Source organism: Arvicola amphibius, chromosome 4 (assembly GCF_903992535.2).
Source record: "Arvicola amphibius chromosome 4, mArvAmp1.2, whole genome shotgun sequence".
In the NCBI taxonomy this organism is placed as follows: domain Eukaryota; kingdom Metazoa; phylum Chordata; class Mammalia; order Rodentia; family Cricetidae; genus Arvicola; species Arvicola amphibius.
The window spans coordinates 126,629,885-126,653,244 of record NC_052050.1 but is presented as its reverse complement, the minus strand read 5'-3'; the positions used below and the strand labels follow the sequence as shown (position 1 = coordinate 126,653,244).

The 23,360-nt window shown below is 46.5% G+C and overlaps 1 protein-coding gene across 2 annotated transcripts in view; it reads left to right on the top strand.

Moving 5' to 3' along the window:
* The first annotated feature begins 4,286 nt into the window (after nucleotides 1–4,286).
* The window catches only part of Dctd (dCMP deaminase), a 29,559-nt gene continuing 10,485 nt past the window's right edge, over nucleotides 4,287–23,360 (top strand). The window contains exons 1-3 of one of the 2 annotated variants that reach the window (XM_038326823.1): nucleotides 4,287–4,539; nucleotides 5,673–5,804; nucleotides 6,009–6,144. In XM_038326823.1, the coding sequence (XP_038182751.1) occupies nucleotides 5,697–5,804; nucleotides 6,009–6,144 (244 nt within the window). In that variant the 5' untranslated portion in view covers nucleotides 4,287–4,539; nucleotides 5,673–5,696. Of the gene's footprint in view, nucleotides 4,609–5,672; nucleotides 5,805–6,008; nucleotides 6,145–23,360 lie in introns of both variants that reach the window. The other variant, XM_038326822.1, reaches the window with a different exon arrangement.

The window sequence follows — 23,360 nt, the reverse complement described above, 5'->3', positions numbered from 1 at the left end:
TTTAGAAGTTAAGGGCTAGTGTAGCCTCTTGTCACACTGTACCTTCCCTTAACTCACTGGCAAGATCTGGGGTCTATGTCCCATATATAATATATACTTATTTATAGATATGCTTTTATACATACATATATATGCACACACTGAGAGCAAAGCATCTTCACTTTGCATATGCCTAGTCAACCTTTCTCCACTGGCCTTCATTATAATTATAAAATAATGAAGGTTAATTGGCAATCTTGAACTCAGAACAAAAAGTCTATTTCTAATAGGAATATCCTGTCATGTCAGCCACTACTTTTTCTACCTCTCATTGAACACATACATACAACAGACCTCATGCTTGAAAACACATATTATGTATGTGTGGGGAGAGAGAGAGAGAGAGAGAGAGAGAGAGAGAGAGAGAGAGAGAGAGAGAGAGAGAATATTCTGAGTTTCTATGTTATCACCATGTTGTTGGTTGTTTTGTTGTTGTTGTTGTTGTTGTTTAACTCTGGGGACCTTGCCACCCAGCTCCCAAGTAAATACATGGAAACTTATTCTTACTTATGGATGTCCAAAGCTGGGTGGTGGTGGTGGTGGTGGTGGTGGTGGTGGTGTACTCCTTTAATCCCAGCACTTTGGAGACTGAGGCAAGCAGATCTCAGTGAGTTTGCGGCCAGCCTGGTCACAAAACAAGTTTCCAGGACAGCCAGGCCTGTTACACAGAGAAACCCTGTCTTAAAAAACAAAACCAAAACAAACTTAGGAATGTCCGGTCATAGGTTGGCTTGTTTCTAGCCAGTTTTTCTAACTTAAATTTTCCCATTCCATTTTAAGTATGTTTTCCCTCTGGGCCTTTTACCTTTCTTTATTCCATATATAAATTTCTTTCTTTCTTACTCCCTGGCTGGCTGTGTGGCATCCTCCTTTCCTTTTCCTTTTCTTGCTCCTTGTTCTCCTCCCTAGAAACGCCTTCTATTTATTCTTTCTGTATGCCAGCCCCCCCTATTCTCTCTCCTGCCTAGCTATTGACCATTCAGCTCTTCATTAGACCAATCAGGTATTTTAGGCAAGCAAAGTAACGCAGCTTCACAGAGTTAAACAAACGCAACATAAAAGAATGCAACACCTCTTTGCATCATTAAACAGCATAAAAGAATGTGATGCATCTTAAACTAATATTCCACAGCATCATCAACCTTTTTGTCATGTAGGAGATAATATAATCATCCCTTATAATCCATTCTAGTTTGGACGGCAGCATGGAAACATAAAATAACCAATCCTTCAAAAATCAGGCACACTGGTACTTATATAACATCTGTTGGGTCATCAAATAAAACACAACTAGGGAATTGGGATTGTTGCAGTTCAGCTGGTGAAGTGCTCATGTGATTACACACCTGTACTCCCAGCACTGAGAAGACAGAGGTAGAAGGATCAGGAGTTCAAAGTCATCTCATCTACATAGTATATTATAGGCCAGCCTGGATACCCAAGACCCTTTCTCAAAATAAATAGATAGAGATAGATGTTTGGATAGAGAGGTTAGGTAGGTAGGTTGATAGATAGATAGATAGATAGATAGATACATACATACATACATACATACACACACACAGATACACAGACAGATGCATAGATAGACAGACAGATAAGTAGATACATGCATACATACATACACAGATAGATACATAGATAGGTACATGCATACATACATACATAAACAGATAGATACATACGCACATACAAACACACAGATAGATGATAGATAGATAGATAGATAGATAGATAGATAGATAGATAGACAGACAGACCAATAAACTCAAGTAAAAACAAGGATATTCTAATAGGCTGCTTAAAAACAGCATTTAAACATTAAGTGGGTCAGCAATAAGGCAAGAAGTGGTTTGTTTATTGTGATTTTTGCAGCAAAAATATGTAGTAGAAATTAATATTTAAAGAATGATTAAATGCATATTGTTAATTCAACAGAAGCCCCAAGTCAGTACATTTTGAAGGTCACTAGGGTACTATGAAGTAATTCATAGTCTGGCCTGACTAAAGCCCTATTACCTCCCTCTCATAACAAACTTCATGCGTGTATTGACTACATCCCATACTCAGGCCTCTGTTTCTTTAATTAAAAAGAATTTTCCTTCTCGGCAAACATAAGAGGCAGAATTATTAGGTGATATCTGGGTAGGGCAAATTATCTATGGATGCCATCAAAGTCCCGTCCAGGGGAGCCTCAGAAGAATTTTACTATGACTGGCCTTTTCAGTCTGGGTCGCCCACACTCATGAGCTACTGAAATAATTCTAAGTAACGTAATACACATAGATAACCTGACGTTCCACAAGACGTAGAGTGGGCCAAAGTCTGACAAGAGCCTTTACGACCGTATTGATGCTGCCTATCCCTTGTGACATCCCCTCACCTTGCCTAGGGAGGTAAAACCTAGATATGGCTGAAAGAGTAGCAAACTCCTGTACCTGTGGTATTAAAGCAAGAGCCTCAATTATAAGCCAAAACGAAAGGTATTAGCGAGAGATTTAACACTTACAGCCACACTTGGAGTTACAAGGTGTTAATGAGCAAGACGAAGAAAGGCACGCATTTTTCTCACTTGGCTGTCTGGTTTTACTGTTGGCACAGAGAATTCGAAACCTCCAGTTGTGAAAGCAGGAATCGGGGAGTGTTTCCTGTGTTATGAATGATAAGATGAGGGGCTTGCAGGGGAATGCAGGGACAGCGAGGGTCACTGTTTGCAGCAAGCAGGATCCGGAATTTATTGCAGAGGCAGATGTGTGAACTGACCAAAATGGAGAACGATGAGAAGTAACTAAATTATGTATGACAGCCTTTACACGGCCGAGGACGGAGGAAAGCTTAGTGATACCGTGGTTGAAGGACCAGCAGCATCTGGTGATGTATTAGCTGTACGTCGGCAAGAAGAGGAACGAACGCACCAAGACCCAAGGACTATAGATGACGGTGACAAAGACCAAGCCGTGGGTGGGGGAGAGAAACCACTTCCTCAGGACATAATGAATTTTAGTGGCAACGTGAGAGTCAACTAAAGTTAACTTGACATGAAAAATCATCGCTTTAATCTATGTGGCTCTTTCAAGCCTGTGTTTTATCAAGGCAAAAAAAAAATCTATAGTTAACAATGAAATATTTTCCCCTCTTTGCTTTCCTGGCTTCCACCAAGAGCAGTACATAATTTAATTATGGAATCTACAGGCTGGACCATGGAAATGAAGAATGATGTGTCTGGGCTAGTGAGAAATTAGGTAGCCCCAACTGTTTATTCTCATCATTCTTCCCTCTGTGAGGCTAAATTAATAGTTAACAAGCTTTTGTTTGGATTAGCAGTTGAGATGTGCAGATCAGAATTCATGATTACTACAGTAGCTTTTATTTATGGAGAGATTAGGGATGGAGTGTGTAGTAGCCGGTAAGATCCGTGGGTAAGACAATCACGGAGGCTTGTCATTGTGTGTTGGAACAAAAGTTCCTCCAGACTTAGGGAGTCCAGTAAAGGACGTGCAAGGAAATCAGATGTAGTTCCTTGGGGCATATGATCTCCACAGACTTTACCAGGGGACTGTCAAGCCAGCATGTGTGCACCCTGACTAACTGGAGAAGGGTCCTTAAGCAGGACTGGAGTAGAAACTCTAACCCAGGTCAACCAAAAAGCGGATGCAAATTAACTTTCGAAGTATGAGGCCCCGGGGCACAGCTGCACGCCCTACACACCCTCCTTGTATGAAACTTACAAACCACCGTTTAGCTAGAAGGACTCAACCTTAGGGCTTACTGTAGAGACCCAAACCAAGTCCCTTCATTCCTCGTCCCTTTCAGGTCCGGGACATCTAGAATCTTTAGGTCTTTTATTCACCTTTCTGTATTTATAGTAACTGCTTAAGGAGGGGGTTATGGATTCAGAGGACTGGGAGGCGCACTCACCATCGATAACTAAAAAGCGAGCTCTTAGGCCCGTGGGTGTGGTCAGGTCTCTTCCTGAGCCTACTCCTGCACCACCAGGGCAAAAAAGCCCAGGGCAAACCACAAAGGTAAACGCAAAGGTGACCGCAACGCTGGGGTCCCGCTGCCGGTGCCGCGGGACAGACGCTGGTTCCACGCGTGCAGGACAGACTGCAGACCCACTGTGCATCAGAACCCATGGTCGCGGCTGCCCGGGTCGCCGGGGGTCGCGACCGCGCGGAGGTGCACGCCGCGCTCGTCCCCGCCTCCCCTTCCGCTGCGCGCGGGCTCCGCCTCCCTCCCGACTTCCTTCCACGCGGTGGCGGCGGCTGGGGTCGGATGGTGCGAGCGTGGCTTGTAGCACCCTCCGGAGCGGACGGACTGCTCTCGCTGCGCTCAGCCTGCACGTGGGCGGCCACTCGCGGGCGTGCTCGCCGCGGAGGAGGGAAGGTGCCCTCCCCCCGAGTCTCTGCTGGCGCGCTCGTGGTGGAGAGGGTGGAGACTTGAAAACCTGGCGCAGAGTTGGGAGAAGTGGCCAAGACTCTGCGACCTTTTCCGGCTGAGGTGTAGCACTTTCTCCCCGGACTGGTGACGTCTCAGCCTCAGTTTCCTCGTTTCTAAAGCTGCTCGTGGGTGGGTACAGAGCCCCCTGGGAGTTTTAAAGCAAGCCCAGGGCAGCCCGGGGTGGAGAAACGTGTCCTCTCTCGCTGCTTTCCCTCCCCCCTCCAACCCTTAAAACAGGCGGGAAGCCAGCCCAACCGTGTTGAGCAGGGTTGCAAGGGCGATCGAGCCTTGGCTATTTGTGCTTCCCCATACCTACCTATCCACTGCTAGATATTGCCCTGAAGTCTGAAGGGGAAGTTTGGGAAATGTCCACCTTAAGATCTCAGTGAATGGGATGACCCTATATTGCCGTCCTTCCCTAATTTATTTTTCAAAGGATTCTCTTAGCTGAAGTTCTGTGCTTCTGCCCACCCATTATAGAGACCTCTCAACCTCTTCCCCCATTGTAAAGACCGTCTAGGCCAGGTCCTAAAGCCTATGTTCGAGAAACTGGCTTTAGTATTAGCATTTTCTTATTTTTTTTCCCATTTAGTTCACTTCTCATAGTTGATTAATCGATTTATTTGAAGAAACATTAGTTCCCAAACTGACCCCATTTTAAATTTTATTTATTTATTTATGGACTTAGAGGGCAACTGACCCCATTTTAAATTTTATTTATTTATTTACTCATTTATTTATTTAGTTATGGACTTAGAGGGCAACCGACCCCATTTTAAATTTTATTTATTTATTTATTATTTATTTATCTATTTATTTATGGACTTAGAGGGCAAATTTCCCGAACTGGCTTCATTTCAAATCTTTCTTTCTTTCTTTCTTTCTTTCTTTCTTTCTTTCTTTCTTTCTCTCTCTCTCTCTCTCTCTCTCTCTCTCTCTCTCTTTCTTTTCTTTTCTTTTCTTTTCTTTCTTTTCTTTTTTCTTCGTTTGCTCTGGGCTTAGAGGGCAAATTTCCTGAGTTCTGGGTCTGTAAGATGTGTTGCTAATGCATGTTTTAGCTAGACGTGAGGGTCTTAGGTGGATAGGACCCATGTTTTGTGGTTTCTGATTAGTACGTACAGCTGCAGTTGCCCAGAGCTCAGGATTGATGCATTTACTTGGAAAGCAGATTGACAGTTCTTCTCCGTGTTTAGGGGCGTGTGACTTCAAGACCCAACATGAGTGACATCGCCTGCAAAAAGCGGGATGACTATCTGGAGTGGCCTGAGTATTTCATGGCGGTGGCTTTCTTATCAGCCCAGAGAAGCAAGGACCCGAGTTCCCAGGTAAATTGGTTCTGCGGGCGGGTGTTCAGATTCTTGCAGAGATGTACACAGAGAGCAGGTGAGGAAATGGGTGTCTGGCAACGTAACCTCAGAGCCCATCATCTGCTGCCTTTAGTGCCGAGCTCCCCCATGCTTCTGCGCCACTTCCCCAGGGCACACAAGCCATTCGGAGTTACCAAACCCTTGGGTGATGTTTCTCTGTAGGTTGGAGCCTGCATTGTGAATACGGAAAACAAGATTGTTGGGATTGGGTACAATGGGATGCCAAATGGGTGCAGTGATGACCTGTTGCCCTGGAGGAGAAGGGCAGAAAACAAGCTGGACACTAAATATCCATACGGTAAGGCATCCTCAGGCTTCATCCTGTTTCCTGTCATAGTAATGAACTACCCTATCTTCCTGTTTCCCCTCTTTTAGGCAGTGTTTTAATTAATTCTTTGATAATTTTATCTTCTTTTAAGATTTACATATTTATTTTTACTTAAGTGCCTGTATGTCTACATGAGTTTTTATGTACTACATAGGTATAGTGAGTCTTTCTGTTTCACTAGCCAGCTCCCAAATCACTACAGGGAGACTTATTAATTATGAAAGCTTGGCTGATAGCTTAGGCTGATATCTAAATAGTTCTTACAACTTAAATTAACCCATATTTTTTAATTTTTGTTCCCGTATGTGGTTTGGTTACCTTTACTTTGTAAAGCCCACACTGCTTGCTCTGTAACTCTGGCATCTCTTCATAAGTCTACCCTTCTTCCCATCATCCTCTTTGCCCTGAAAATCCTGCCTAGCTATTGGCTGTTTAGCTTCTTATTAAACCAATCACAGTGACATATCCTTGCACAGTGTAATCAGATATCTCACAGTATAGGTACAAGTGACAGCAGAGGCCAGAAGAGGGTGTCAGGTTCCTTGTAACTGGAGTTACAGGCATCTATCTCTCCAGCGCCTCCTGTCCCCATCTCTTAAGTTGTAAAGAGCCACTGATGGAAGCATGGTACTTGTTACACAGGCTGGCCCTGAGGTCCTGTGCTTGCTGCCTTTGTGGGTCTGGTGTGCTTCTTCACAGTCTCTGAGAGTCCAGAGACACCAAAGCATGCAATGAAGGCCTCAGCCTTTTGCAGAGAGAGCAGGGTCACATGTGGGGTGGCTCTGTGAGTCGTTTCTTTACTTTGGGAACGCCAAATCAGCTTGCCGAGTGGTGTTTATGCCAACCAAGCAGTACTTCTCTTGATGTGCTGAGAAGCAAGATGCATTCGGCCTCATAAGGACATGAGTGAAGTTCATCTCTGAGAAGCTGGTACCAGACTGAGCTGGGCATCAGGAAGTGGATGGCGTGGCTCCATCTCTGTTGCCTGGCTCTTTAGTCCCACTGTGGGCTGTGTCCAAAACCAAAGGCAGTGGTATATAGAAATGAAGCCCTTTACCTTGGCTCTTTTGCTGTATTAGTTACTGTTGTTGTGCCCAAACTGACAGAAATGACTTATGGGAGGAAAGGTTTATGGGGGCTCTCGGTTTCAGAGGGACTTTAGTTCATATGGTGGGGTTGCTTTGGCACTGGGGATAGCTCTGTCCTTGGTGCAGGAAGTGTAAGGTAGTGCCTGTTCACATCCCATGGACCAGAAGCCAACTGCAGAACTGTGTGTGTGTGTGTGTGTGTGCGTGTGTGTATGTGTGGGGGGTGATAGCCTTTAAAGGCTCATCCTCAGTGACCCATTTTGCTAGGTAAACCCCATTTCTTAAAACCTGTACACTTGAAAATAGCTTCACAAGCTGTGGAGTTCAGTGCTCAAAACATAAGCCTGTAGGGGACCTTTTATATGGGAAACTGTAGACAGAAGTTTCTGTCCCACCCAGTCCCACAGCATTCAGTCCCACGGCATTCAGTCCCAAAGAAACACACAGAAGCTGATATTAATTATAAACTGTTTGTTCTATTCGCTCAGGATTATTATTAAGTAGCTCTTACAACTTAAATTAACCCATAATTCTTGTCTATGTTTAGCCGTGTGGCTTGGTACCTTTTGTCAGTGAGGCATTCTCATCTTACTTCCTCTGCATCTGGCTGGTGACAGAATCTCTCTGCCTTTTCTCTTCCCAGAATTCTTAGTCTGGTTGCTCCACTTATACTTCCTGCCTGGCTACTGGGGTGTCAGCATTTTAGTGACAAATCTTTATAGTGTACAAGAGCTTTCTCCCACAGCAGACACTGTAGCAGTCCTCGCCTATCTCAACCCCAGTGGGAATCCCTCCAGAGATGATGGGGAAGAGGAAAATTCGCTTCGCTTTTCCTCCTGTTTTTCTGTCCAGGTGTGTAATCCCAGAAGACAGTCACATTGCGTTGCTCCTGTCCGTTTCTGGCTTTTCGTCACGTTACACCTGGTATTTCTGTCTCAGAATGAACAGATCGACTCTGTAGGAAGCCAAGTAGATTAAGGTTAAGGTCATCTAAATGGGAAGGATTGTGCCTTCCAGAAGTCGGGTTCAAGGTGTCAGTATAAGACCTGTCTCGTTTGTTGGCTCTTTTAGTAGGCTTTTTCTCTATTCCTCGCGAGGAAGTCCATGTCTACCTTTAGTATAATTGATGTATTTTTCACTAATGTTCTTGGACCTTAATCTTCTTAAGTAAGCCCCAGAAGTTTCTTTTTAAACTGCTTAAGGGCAAATCCTGCATGTTTGAGTGGAAAGGGAGCAAGGTGCCTGGAAGAAGAGAGGGAATTGAGGAGTGAAAGGGTAGAGACCACTGCAAAGCATCCAGGGTTTTCAAGGGCATAAAAAATAGTTCCATGATTAAGGGGATTGATAGTCAACTTGATTTCACCCCTGGTAGGAGTAGCAAGAGTACAGACAAATTGGGGAGAGTGTGAAACTCTCTCTTCCGAGGCCCAGCGACGGCTTGTGGTAATGAGTCATGTGAACAGTATGCTGGCATATTTTAGAAACTTTGTCACCCTGGTTTCTGTAAGCCTCTGATGGGAAGAAAGAGAGGGAAATGATCAATTGTTTTGAGGTCTATGCAAAATGATTTTTCACAGTCCAGTTTGATGTCCCATATAAGCAAAAAGGTCGATACGTTGAAGATCTGCATTGAAACATGACACTCCAGTCAATATTTCTCTGCGTCAGGACAGTGACGTATGGGTCCTTCCTCCTTGGAATTCTTATACAGAATATCGGTCTGTGGTACTCTGGGCTGGTTGCTAAAGATATCAGTGAGTAGAGGGTACAGTGTTGAAGGTCGCTAGTGGTCACTGGGCACTTCTCAACGTGGGCCGTGTGCCTTCAGTCACTGAGAGGCCTGGGAGTGTTTGTAACAGTGTTATAGAAACCAAACCAATGATTGAATTACATTCTCACACACCTCTCCCTGCTGCTTGGTGCTCTGTACCCTCAGAGTGGCTGGCTTTATTCTGAAGCTGCTGTCTTTTGTCAAGGGTGGGGAGAGTACCTCTGGAGCAGCTTCCTGGGCGGAACTCAGCCTACAAGACATTTGTCCAACCTCTCCTTTACCGAAGAGCTGCTGAGTTTCTGAGCACCGGTTGTCTGTCTCCTGGATTTTTTATCATCTATGATACCTCTAGGTTTTCTGAGCTCTTTGCCCTCACTTATCAATTATTCATTTTATGTGTAGCTGGGTGAGAACGTAGACAATTTTCGCTCACGAGCATAACCTTGTAATTTGATGTACCATAAAAATTGTAGACGGTACTAAATGGTTTTTAAAAGGCATTTAGTATTACTACCGTCATAATATATACGTAACGATGGGCTTTACATCTAAATAATGACGGCTGTGTGTGCGCTGTGCACTCATTCCCGCCTTTCCAGGGCTGTTCGGGCCACTGAGAAGGGAATGTTCCGATTGCCTGGGATTTAGGAGGATGTTAGGAGGCATTTTTTAAAACTTCTGTTATAAGCTTACAAACTTTAATTTAAAAAAAAATGAGGTCATAACTGGATGCTCTAACTCTTCTCTTCCCTCGCCTATGTTAATGTTGGCCAAGCTTCTTCATAAGAAAGGATGGATGCATGAATCCCTTACAGATTTTTCAAGAGCTCAATCCAGTGGTTCTGAGCTGCTAAGTCAGCAAGTCCTGAGGACAAATTTCTGTTGTCATCTTGTTGGGGTAAGAGAGACCAGAAGCAGTAGTGAGGCACACCTTTGGGTGTGCCTTTGAGGGGGGCTCTGGAGAGAACTGAGAGGACTAGGGCTGGCCTGGAATGTGGGTGGCTCCTTCTCATATGCTGAGGCCCTGGCCTGAGGAAAGGGGTGAGGGTGGGAGTGGGACAGGGGCCGGATGGACAGGAGGACGGACAGTGGACAGCGACAGACTGAGCTCCAGCATTTCCCTTTCTCTACATCTGATCTGCTATGATGTTAACAAGAGGGTTCCAGCCTTCACCAGCAGGAGCTGGTTCTGCCCCCATGCCTTTCCCAGGGTGACAAGATGATTCTGCTGGGTGTGTTCTTACAGGAATGGGGAAAGAGCTAACACAAAGACCTTCCTGTCAGTGGAGAAAAGCTTCAGATCTTTAATGCCATCGGGGTTGACAGTAATATCTTATTTATCAGATGGCATTTGTATGGGCTTGGGGACAGTTCTTGGGTCACACTAGGTTCTTTGTAGTGTATTCCACAGAACCCCAGGCTTCTAAATCTACTGCATCTGCTTCTATACCCCTTTCAAAGTACCTTCTGTGATGTTGCAGTGTAGGGTGGCATCTGCTCCCTCAGAGCAGCGTCTGTGTGTGCATGTGTGTTGTGTGTATTTAATGGTATCTCTTTTTATTTGTTCTTGGACAATTTCATACTTGTAAACAATGTATCTTGATCATATGCACTATGGTCCCTACTCCCTCTAGATACCCTAAAGTGTCTGTCTTCCTCTGTCTTATTTCTGGTAACCCACTGAGTACAGTTGGCGTGCTGACTAATCTCACAGGATTGGTCCTGCACAGATACCCACAGCAGCAGTGAGTGCCCGACCATCGCAGTCATGCGTGTCCCGAGGACCCGCTTTACAGCACACATCCCCATCGTCTGACATGCTTTCTGTCTCCTCTTCTGAGATAGCTCCTGGCCTTGGAGAGGGCACATGTTGATATAGGTGTCCCGTTTAGGGCTGAGGACCCAATAGTCACATATTCTCAGTACTCTGATCACTTATGAGTCTCTGCATTAGTGCTGATGGATGCAGGGAGAAGTTTCTGTGGCCAAGGTTAAGGGCAACGTTCATCTACGTGTATAAACCAAATATTTGGAGTATAGTTTGACAACACGCCCATTTGGCAAGACAGTAGTAGTAGGATCCCCTCTCTAGGGTCATCGCTTCTCTAACCACGAACTTTGTCCAGGCTTACAGTATCAGGCACGAATTCCAATGGTTGGTTATCTCCATAACCCCATGCCACTGTTTGGCCAGTGGTTCATCTGGCCTGGAGGGTTGGTGTTCTAGCATGAGGGCTTCACTGTTAGCTGATATCATTGATGACCTTTCTCCCTCAGTGGCCTGCATAGAACCTGGCACGGTGAAATCTAGCTAGTAGGGAGGTCGGTTCCAGCGTGATTTCTCTCTTTGTAACCAAAGCATGTGGTCTCTTCAGCAGCAGGATTCTTGCCATCTCGTTCTGGTGGACAGTTGAAAGCTGTGAAGGTAGCCTGTGTTGATTTGGGAGCCTTTGACCAGGCTGTTTCTGCTGCGGCACTCTGATGCCTGCTGTGGAATTCAGCTTCTTTAAGATGCTGATGATTTTTCTTTTTTTCACTTGAGCGTATTATAGCTTAGGTACAGTTACATCTCAGAGGTCAAATCCCTGGGGAGTGGTGGCCTGGCCTAGTGTAAAACGGACAGCCACTCGGCATATGACATGTATTAATATGTCTTCAGAGGCGTGCCGGGGGCTGTCTGTCTCTTCCACAATCCACATGTTGGCAGCCTAATTCCAAAGTGAAGGTATTTGGAGGTGATTAGCCCTTGAAGGTTGAGCTCTCGTGTGTTGTCATCAAGGGCGAGTGTACCCTTAAAGGGACCTCAGAGAGGGCTTGCTTTCCATCCCTTAAGAAGATGGTAGCTTATGCACCTGGGCCAGGGCCCTCCCCGGCAGGCATCATCTTGTTGGTCTTTGGCTTCCAGTCATCATCAGAACAATAAGAATTAAATGTGGTATTTTGTCATAGCAACCCAAAGTGACTAAGCCAGGGAGCCTGAAAATCATGGAAATCCTGAGTTTACCAATAGTAATGCAGCTCAACTCCCCGGTATTCATTCTGTGATCTTGGAGTCATCAGCCTTGATTGACACTTGGTGGGGAGAAGGGAAACGCAGAATGCTTGTAGCAGAATAGAAAGGCAGCCTTCTCTGGGCTGTCTCTCTAGAGAGGCATTATGAAAGGGTGTTTTTGTTCTTCCAGCCTTAGGATCAAAACTTCATGAAGCTGTTTGATTATGATTAAATTTTAATATGGAAAATGAAAATCCCCCAGCTAAAGAAACTACTCTTCCATTCATTCCCTTTCCCCACCCCTGAACAATCCAAAAGTTAGTTTGATGTCTGTGCCAGTCAGTGGCGGGAAGAAGGCAGCCTTGTTCAAGTGAGCGCTTCCCGGGTGAGCAACAATTAGAACACCAGGAAGCAGCAAATTTATCTAATTTGCCACATAAAAAACTCGGGAAGATTTTGATTTTTAAGAGGAGGAGGTAGGTTGCTAAACTCACGATGAAGTGTTCAGCTGACATTTTTGTGAAAGTCATTACAGTGCAGCACATTTCCTCAAAAATACCAGTTTCATAACACGGAGGAAAAATACTCTTGGTAATTCAGATATTGCTCGTTTCTTGGGGTTTGTACCACGTTTGGAGGATACAGTTTATAGACGTCATGGCTGTCGTAAAGTCAAGTTCTTTGCCTGGTTAAGCGTTAAATTTTTACACAGTGGTTGTTACACTCTCATGATGCCCTGCCTTGCTGTTTACCATTGGTGAAGGATTTGGTGTGTGAGTATGTGTCTTCCTCCGCCAGGAAGCGGGATTGCTATGCTGGTCCTATCACATATTGTCCTGTTAGGGACCCCAATCCTGATGTCCCTAGGAGTGGGTGGCACCTTTATTCTGAATGCATTGGGCAGAAATGGAGTTGTGGACTTCTGCAAGAATCGGTTCCCGTTTCCACAAGAATACTCTGAAAAGAAATCAGTACTGCGGAGGCCGGGGAGATGGATGGCACAGTGGGTAAGGGCACTTGCTGCACAAGCTTGCGGCTCAGAATCCAAATGCCAGGTACCCACAGAAAAAAAGGCAGGCGTAGCTCCATACCCCTGCAATCCTAGTGCCGAGAGAAATGCAGACAAGAGGTTACGGGGTTTGCTAGCCACCAGCCTAGCTCCAGGTGTAATGAGATGCCTTATTTCAAGGGAATTAAAGCAGAGAGTGACATAGCAAGACACCCAGTCCTCCTCTGGCCCCCGTGTATGCACAGGCACGCGTACCCATGCAGACACGAGCATAGGCGTGCGCTCGCACAGAGAGAAAACGGTGCAGGGAATGAAATGTTGAAAAACCAGGAATTAATTAAGGTGACAGATCCACATGGCAACTTTCACCACTTTTGTCGGCGTGCGGCAAAGCTTCTTTAAATTCTGCATTTAAATTTAATCTTTATTTTTTGTGTTTAGCATATTGTTAAGCATGCAGAGATGTCACTTTAGTGATTACGTAGCCGTTCGCCTCACCCCCCCACACACTGACATTTTCCTGACTGCCATGCGGGTGATATATTTCTTTGGCATCTAAAAGGTTAGTCTTGAGACACTAATTTATCAAGAAGTTAGGAGACCGATCTTCCTTAAGCCGCGACTTCCTTGCCGCTTGTGGGAGCTCCGTAGTAATTAAGATCAAATTTGTCCTTCCGGTTGAAATCGGATGCCCACTGGTTTTGTTAGGCAGGTCCGTGGATTTGATGACTCGCTGTCTCTTTCTGCAGAATTTCATTTTATGTGTAGTGTCCTGCCATTCCTCCCCTACCTGGTCAGCCGGGAGCTGAAGCCTGAGAGCAGGTCTGACTGGGGACTTTTGCGCAAGTAACCTATTGGCTCTAGGCAGGTAACCTATTGGCTGTAAGAGAACCTTTAAGCCATTTATATTACCCAGCTTGAGATAAGACTAATTAATTATACCGTAAGGTACAGTTCTTCCTAAGAGGCCTTGGGAAAGGAACAAATAACTTTTACTGGTGTTTTCGATTTCTGTCAAATAAAGTACATATTTCTATTGGCACAGGCTTAGTTGTATTTAAAGCATCAGTGATCATTTCATATGAAAATCTAGAAAGGATGGACAGTAACATAATCCCTGTTCTGAGGAGCAGATGTTGGAAAAGCTAAAATGTCTATGGCACTTAGACCTTGCCATAAAAGCACTCATATATCCCCATATTACAAAGAGCGATGCTTGAAGCCTGCTCCCCTCAGAGAAGCTGGAGACAGTTGTGGCTCCCACGCTGATGACCAGGAGTGTTTTAAGGGGGAGTCTTGTCCTCTACCTTGAAATAAAAGGTTTCCCGAAAAGTTAGTATTTTCAAGGGAGTTGGTTCAGCAGCTCTTGAGCCAATGGCCTCGTCTTTCCAGGTTGCTTGTTATTGTCGTTCATGAGGTTCCAAGCTGGTGAGCCTGTTGATGACACCACCCCTCCCCCCCCCCCCCCCCCCCCCCCCCCCCGCAGCCTGCAGAGCACCTTCTGGGTGCTGGGAGGAAGGCTGGTCAATACCAGTTTGGTTTCTCCATGTCCTATGCCCTTAGCAGTAGTCTTCCCATTAAGTTCAAGTGGGCAGCCAAGAACAGTAGCAGTGACCTGTTATTTGGGGAGTGTGTGAGACTCCTGACCGTGGTTGGAAGGGAGGTGCCCTATACCTGACACTGGGCTTTTTGTTTTGTAAACAGTGGTGTCTAGGGGAAGCATTATCGAAATCCCACTCCCTCTCTCCTGAATTCAGCACCCCCTCTCCCCGCCGTGTGTGTGTGTGTGTGTGTGTGTGTGTGTGTGTGTGTGTGTGTGTGTGTGTGTCTGTATGAAGCTTATAAAGTCGTAGGTTTCCATATGGCCCTTTCAAAACATTTTCTAGTGTTACCCTTCCCCTACTATTGCCTCTGCCCTGCCTTTCCATCTCCCTCCCCACTATCCCCCCATTCTTCTCTTGCTCCCCTTCATATCCCCTGTGTTCTATCCCTTCTTTAGCTCCACCCACCCCAGGTGTCCCCCTTTTTAGTGTCCCCGCTTCTATAGATATTTCCAATATGAGAAGGGACATGTGGTGTTTGTCTCTCTGGTTCTGGGTTACCTCACTCAGTATAATTTTTTCTAGTTCCATCATAAATGGGTGTTTCTGATGATAATTCACCCTCCTCTTTACCCCCAATAGACAAGGTTTTGCTATATAGCCAGTGTTAGCCTCTAGGCAATTTATGGATACTCCCTGCTCATCTTCCTGAGTGTTGGGATTAAGACCACCAGGCCAGGGATGGCCCCACCCACAATGGGCTGGGCCCTTCCATAGCAATCACTTAATTAAGAAAATGCCCTGCAGCCTTGCCTACAGCCTGATCTGTGGGAGACTTTTCCTCAACTGAGGCTCCCTCCTCTCAGATGAGTCTAGCTTGTGTCAAGTTGACATAAAACTAGCCAGCACACATGCATTGATCATTCCCAGAAATAGACAGGAAAACCTGGTTCTCCGAGGGGTTTGTGTTTGTATTGCCCTTTACTTTTACATCTTAGGACATCTCTGGATGGGGTTGTGCGTGACTGTAATATCAGCTCAGTAAACCCCAGTTTACTGAGAATAGCAGTGACCACAGTCTAGTGGAAAGACCCTGGACCAGCCATCAGGAACCCTGGGTTTCTCATATGATGTTTATTCCTGGTGATCATGTGTTGTGGACCAGCCTCAACAAATATACCTCTTGCCAGAGTAGGGGCATTGGGATTTAGAAATATAGTAAAGAATACGAAGACTCAAAAATAATAAGGCAGAAAAACATAGAATAGTGTCGGGAGGGAGTTCCAGAGAATACTGAAATTGTCTGAGTTTAATTTCCAGTTGTTTAAAATACCCTGACCCCAAGAGGTAGGAGTAAGACAAAAAACTGCATTAACATGATACAAGGAAATAAACATACCAATTGAAGGTCGTGGGCTATATCCATAGTTAAATATTCTGTTGCTAAAACAAAACAAGTCACATTCACACCCTAGACCAAAACGGGCAAACCACTCCCTGGATAGAGTCCAATGTTATCTCCATAAAGGAACCCTTAGTCAGATCCTTTTGTTTGAGTAGAAACATATCTACTTCTCTGTTCCTGAAATACAAGGTCTGGCTATTAGCCACACCTGTTGACAATGTCCTTGAGAGCAGAACTGGTGGAACCTTTGCTTGAGGTGGAAACACAATACCCTTGAAGGACTAGAGGTCAGTTCCAACTCTGACCTTTGGTCAACAGGCTCACATTTTTGGGCCTCCACAGTCATGGAGTTTTTAGAAATACTTGTGTTGCCTCTGTGTGCACGTCTCTGTGTGCACATCTCTGTGTGTGCACGTCTCTGTGTGCATGCCTTTGTGTGTGCACATCTCTGTGAATGCACTTGCATGTTTTTGGGAGCTGCTGGATGATTCTCCCATCTCCACCGCCAGTAAAGCACTTGCCATACGAATGGTGGGATTACAGATGTCCATAAAGCCACATCTGACTTTTCCCATCTTTTTGGCGGTTTTCGGTGGGTTCTGGGGTTAAACTCAGGTTGACAGGCTTGCGTGGCAGGTGCTTTCCCCTGAGATATGTCACCTTCCGGACCTCTCCATTTTCTGTATGGAATAAATAGTTCATTGCGGAAGACTGCCAGTTCTGTAATTACAAGGAAAGGTACTAACAATGCAGCCAGTGGCGTGTGGTTGGTGTGGCTCTGTCTGCCGAATTCTGAAGGCATTCTCAGCCCAGGCTGCAGACCGTGAACGTTGTTTGTGAGGGGCAAGGGGAATGTCATGATGTACGGAAGGATAGACTCAGGCTTCCGACCTGTTGGCATTCAGGCATGTATACCACCTTGCCCTTGGGGCCTAGCGGGACGTGTCACCAGCAGCAGCCAAGGTGTGACACTGTGACTCCTGCAGCCACTGACTGGAGTACTCGCCCTGTGCACAACGCTATAGCCTCTTATAAAAACCAAGCCCCTCTCCCCTCTCTAGTCCTTCCGCTCTTGCTGAGGCCACCTCTGCAGGCCCCCAATAAACTTTCTAACTGAGGCTGTTGCATGGTCAGACTTTGTGGTATCCCTTGGCTCCAACACATCAAGGTTACCTTTTGCTGTTAAACCAGTAAGTACACAACCTCCCTTCCCTTTTGCTTTAGTTTTGATCCCATTTGGGGATGCTGGGGATCGAACCTGGGGCCTCGGGCATGCTGGGCAAATTGTCATTGAGCTGCATCTCCAGCTCTGCAGTTCTAAGGTAAATATAAATCAGTTAGAGACAGTGTTCCCTAGTAGAGGGGAGTAGCTAAGGAACATGGGCTACCCCCTAAATGTGGAGATTAAAAAGCATTAAGAAAAGGTTGGGGGCAGGAGGCTGGAGATATGGCTCAGTGGTTAAGAGCTCTGGCTGCTCTTTCAGAGGACCTGAGTTCTATTCCTAGTAACCACCTGGTGGCTCACAACCATCTGTAATGAGATCTGATGTGCTCTTCTTAAACATGCAGGCAGAACACTGTGTACATAATAAATAAATCTTAAAAAAGGAAAAAGGTTGGGAAATGGACGTAGAGGAGAGGATCTGTATGTGAGCCAGAGAGAATGGGTCTGATTGCTTAGAACTGTAGAGAAAAGAGGCGCACTAAGACCAGGCAGGTGGAGCTTGGGAATCCTCCTGTGACTCAATGCCCAGTGATCCTCATTTGAACAGAGATGCTCGCTGGGCACTGGCAATCACTCGTGATGAACCCTGACTGTTGGTGAGCCCAAAGGCTAGCTAGCATACTGCCACCCCGCCACCCAAAGGGCCGGCACCGGCTCCTTAGTAGAAGTGCAGATTTTATCTCTTTGCTTCTTTCAAATGATAGATTCCATAGTAAATTTAAAATATTGAATATGATAACTGAGTATGAATTTTTAAATTCTGCAATTAAAAGCCTTTGTTGAAATGCTATTAATTTTGAGTTTAGGTGAATAAAGGGAGCCAGAACTCTTTGGCAGATTTTTTTTTCCCCTCTGCAAATGAGCTATCCCTTTTCAGGGGTTAAAATAAATGGTAGTGGATCATCTATTTTTTTTTTTACCAGCCTGAGTTTGTCAGCTAATGAAGAGGTCGTCCTCTCCGGTCGTGTTGCTTCAGGTTTAGAACTATGTGTTACCAGTTCCTGGTTGTGGCAGAATGCTGTCCCATGTATCTGTTTGCTTACTCACTCCGGGGCTTCTTATATTATAACACACACACACACACACACACACACACACACAAACACACACACACGTGTATTACATTCCCAGAACTGTGCCAGTGGTGAACAGGATGCATGTGCTCTGATCTGTTTTCACAGCATTTGCAAGTTAATTGTGGAAGTGGTAGATGTTAGTGTTAATGAAATGGACTACTCCTTTCAGAGATCTGAGGGGTCAGGTGAGTCTGGGAAAACAGGCAGGTTGGTGTTGGGGGATGGGAGAGGCATCCCGGGAGGGACTGCCTGGCTGAGGCTCCCTGATGGGGTGTGCTAAGAAAAGAAGCAGCCCAGGCTTCAAGAGCAAAGGGTGGGCTAAGGAGTTTGGATTTAAGAGATTGTTGTTTTGTGCTTTGGAGTGACTATGTGCCTCTCTCGACTCTTAGGTCGAAGGCTGTCCCTAAAGTGGGGGTATTAAGGGGTTGTTTGATCATGACGGCAGTCTTGAGATTAGTACCCTTAATAAAGGATGCTCAGTGAGGAACTGGGGTGAAGTGTTTGCCACACAACATGAACCCCTGACTTTGGAACCCTGGAACCCACATCAAGCCAGGTGTGGGGGTGCACATCTGTCACCCCGGTGCCGAGGGACAGAGATAAGAGAGCTTGTAGCATCCCGGTGCCGAGGGACAGAGATAAGAGAGCTTGTAGCATCCTGGGGCTTCATAGCCAGCTTTCCAGCCAGATCCACAAATTCCAGGTTGAATGGGAGGCTGTGTCTCAAAAACTAGGTTACATGAGTGATTATGGACGACATCCCAGTGTCAGCTTCTGGTTTCCACACATGTGAACACATGTGTAGACACACACACTGACACAAAGGCCTAGTAGAGTTAGCCATTTGAGAACTCAGGGAGAAGATTCTGTCTGCAGTCCAAGAAGGGGACCCTTTCCAGACACCACATCGGCTGGTGCCTTGATCTTCGATTTCCCAGCGTCCACATCTGTCAGATGTTAAGTGTCTGTTGTTTAGAATTTAGCACTTTGTTAGAGCAGCGTAAGTAGACTACCGTGGGTTTTGTGTGTGTGTGTGTGTGTGTGTGTGTGTGTGTGTGTGTGAAATGGGTGTTTGGCATAAGAGTGGCAACGGGAGCCCAGCTGTGAGGCAGTTGCAGAAGAGGGAGGGAGCTTGGAGGCTTGAGGGTGCTGGAGCAGAGAGGCGCAGGTGAATCCACAGTGTGGGTCATTTGGAGAGAGCATCAAGCAGATGTGGACGCCAAGATGGGGAGGAAGAATCGGTCCTCTCGAGCAGTTCTAAGCTGTAGCGTGTAGCAGGGAAGCTGGCAGTAGAAGGAGCAAGGTGTAGGGGACACAAAGAGAGTGTGTGGCTGTGCAAGCCCCTGACACAACTGCATGTGCCCTAGGGAGGGGAAAGAGGTCCAGGTTGGTGCCGCCCTCCCCGCTGGGTTTGACTTTTTGAGTGTCTCCATCAGTGGGGTGAGAGGGGAGTGTGTACCAAGACATGGGTCAGGGGGTTCTGACTCATGAGAACTCCAGCACTTGGAGGTTGGGTGCAGGAGGAAGGACCTGCTTAAGAGCGGTGTGGCTGCAGGGAGGGCCGTAGAGCTTTGTGGAAAAGGGGCAGGGTGCAGGGAGTGGTCCCCTCTGCCCAGGTCCACCAAGAGCTCTATAGAGTGTGTCTGTGTTTATCAAGGTGTTGGTGTTGCCAGTAGCACTTTGAACAGTAGGCTTTATTGCGAAATTGGAATGAGTTGAAGGAAGGATGGACGGTGAGGACGTGGGCTGTTATTTAGACAGGGTTTTGAAGTGTGCGGTTCTAACAGAGCCCAGCAATATAGGACAGTGTTGGACTGAGCCAGGGTTATATAGTCTGTGAGACAGCAGATCTTAAGTTTAGTTTCTTGATGTCTGTGTAGTGGCAGGCACTTGTTGGTTGATAAAAATCATCCAATAGAGTGAGAAAAACCAAGAAAAGGGAAAAAAAGAGGTAAGGCGCCTCAGGACGGGGTCAGGTAAGGCTCCTAAGGGCCCTGTTTAGTGAGAAGAAGAGGGCACACCTAGGGCAGAAGGGGCCAGGCGACAGCAGCCCCAGAAGTTCTGCAGTGTGAGATGCAGTGGTTCTAATGAGCCCAAGGGGCGGAGCCGAAAGAGCTGGAGCAAGGTGGGAGAAGGATGCTGGGGCCTGAAGGCTGGCCTAGGAATGCAGGGGTTCCAGGACCTGCATGGCTTGGAGAATCCCGAGTTGGTAAGCTCCTCCCACCCATCTCCCAGGCTGAGCTGAGACGGAATCATAGTTGCCAGAGCATGGGTCCCGACTCTTGTTCCAGTGCCCGGTGCACTCCCAGTTTAGCCTTTAAAAGCTGGGGACCCAGCAGGCCGGTTTTGAAGCCCGGCTGTGTGTGTTTACATGACATACTGTCAGGGTGGTTGGCGCTCTGTTGCTGCCGGTACCTCTTTAGTGCCTTCCAGCCACTGCACGTGTGTTTCATGTGAGCAGTAGGTAGGGAGTTGGCCCGGCGTAGCCATGGATGAAATGTAGTTATTTCTACATCCTCCCCCTCCTGACCTGATTGTGTGCCCTTAGCACATAGGGAAGCAACGTAATTAGAGTTCTGGGGGCTTTATTATCAATAATGGAAACACCACCGTCAGAAATGTCTTTAGCCCTAAGCACTACCATTGGGGCTAAGTGGCTCCCCTGGGTGCCTTGAGTTGTTGCCAGCAGCTCTATCGAGAGGCAGAGGAAGGGGGTAGAGGATGGGATGGGAACAGAACTGCGGAGGAGAGGAGAGAAACGTGTGCTCCTGGGGTCCAGCTGCAGCGTGCCTCCAGGGCCACCTGCTTACTCCGGGTCCACCCTATGGGGGAGGAGAGACACAAGCTTCCATTACAGGAGGATCTTGTGCACTGTGCTGGATTCTGAGAGCTCTGTAGGGTTTCTGAGGGTGGGGGATTTTTTTCTCTCCCTGGTCAGGAGGCTGAAGCTCAGACATACTGAAGTCCATCAGAGTCCTGAACCGAGGAGTCGGTGGGTGATGGACAGCCATGTGGGCACCGTAAGGGGGAGATAGAGGGGAAAGGCAGAGCCAGCAGCAGCTCTGAGAACTGGGGTATGCTGTTTCACGAGTGGCCCCAGGAAGTTGCTGCAGCAGCCAGCAGGGCTTGGCTGGTTCATGGATGCTATACCAGTTCGAGCCTTGCTCGAAACTTGGGGGACTTGGCAGCTTTTGAGCAAGTAGCTTGTGTCTTTTTTATTTTATTTAAATAACTTATTTATTTTTACATACCAACCAGTTTCCCCCTCCCCTCTCCTCACATCACCTCCCCTTTCCCATCTATCCCCATCCCTTTTACTCCTCCTCCATCTCCATTCAGAAAGGGACAGGCCTCCCATGGACTTGCCCAAAACCTGGCACATCAAGTCCAGGCAGAACCAAGCTCCTCCCCTTACTTGGAGGCTAGGTAATGCAACGTGGTGAACAAGTTACCAAAAGCCAGCTAAGAGCCAGGGAGAGGTCCTGTTCTCGCTGTTAGAAGCCTAACTAAGAGACTAAGCTGCCCAGTTGTGCCTTCATTTTTAAATCTGGTTAACTTTCCACCATCATTTCCTAGCAGAGACTTCTCTGGGTACAGGGCGGAAATAGAAAATTAATAGACGTTTGTCCAGCCGGACGCGGGTTTCTCTGAATTATCTCAGTTTCCTGTTTTTTGTTTCCACATACAAACTATACTATCATGTCTCATGCGAAATTGTGTGTGTCCATGATGCTGAAGGCTGTGAGGTTCTATTCCATGATCTTCTGAGGAGAAAGGTCGCTGGCTAAATGTGGGGCTGGGAGAAGGGAATGGCAGTAGCGTGGATACATAGTCCTTTGGTTGGCCAAGCAGAAATGCTATCCTCGGTCATCAGGGGAGCCCCCGATGACCATCTTCCAAAAGTCCTCATGGTTGCAGGGATCTCCTAGGGTTGAAGCCAGCCTTTCTCTGACTTCTGACTAGCGGTAACAAAGGCGCCATTAGCAAAAATTCTTTCTTTTCTATTGTAAGGCTTTCTCCTCTAGGTTCCCCAGGTGCTCTTCATGTATGTGTGCACAGAGAAAGGCAGAATGGTATTACTCAGAGAGACTGGGGCTTCAGATATTCGGAAAACTGATAATTAATCAGCCTACTACTTCACAGTTATTAACCTTGCTATAGGAGAAGACCGGGTACAGGTGTGTGTGTGTGTGTGGTGGGGGGGAGATTCCTTCAAATGTCACAGCCGGGGACTGGAGAGATGGCTCAGTGGTTAAAAGCATTGCATGCTCTTCCAAAGGTCCTGAGTTCAATTCCCAGCAACCACATGGTGGCTCACAACCATCTGTAAGGAGGTCTGGTGCCCTCTTCTGGTCTGCAGACATGCACACAGACAGAATATTGTATACATAATAAATAAATAAATATTTAAAAAAAAAAAGTCACAGCCGGCAGGGAAGTGATCCAGGCGAGGTAAAACTGAAACTCAGGTTAGCAGGACTCAGCTGGTCCTGGGTCAGAAACTTATAGAGCAGTGGATCGCATCCTGTGGGTCCCGACCCCTTTCACAGGGGTCAACCAAGACCTTCGGAAAACACAGATATCTACATTAGGATTCATAAGAGTAGGAAAATTGGATTTATGAGGTAGCAGTGAAAATAATTTTATGGTTTGGGGTCCCCATCATATCAGGAACCGCATTAGAGGGTCATAGCACTAGGAAGGTTGAGAGCCACCAGTGAGCGGCCCCAGGCGTTTTCTTGTTAGCATATTTAAACAGTACAACGTGGGGAAGAAGTTTCCCGATGTAATGCAACTCCCAGTGCACCAGGAGGATTAAGGCACGACTTCATCCAAACTCCTTTGCAAAATATGTGTGACGTGTTGGGCGGTGGTGGCACACGCCTTCAATCCCTGCCCTTGGAGCCAGAAGCAGGAGGATCTCTAGAGTTCGAGGCCAGCCTGGGCTACAGAGTGAGTTCTAGGACAGGCTCCAAAACTACACAGAGAAACCCTGTCTCCAAAAAACAAAACAAAACAAGGCGTGTGACCATAGAGATGGGTTCTGTGGCTTAGGAGCCTAAGATCTGGTGTGGTTTC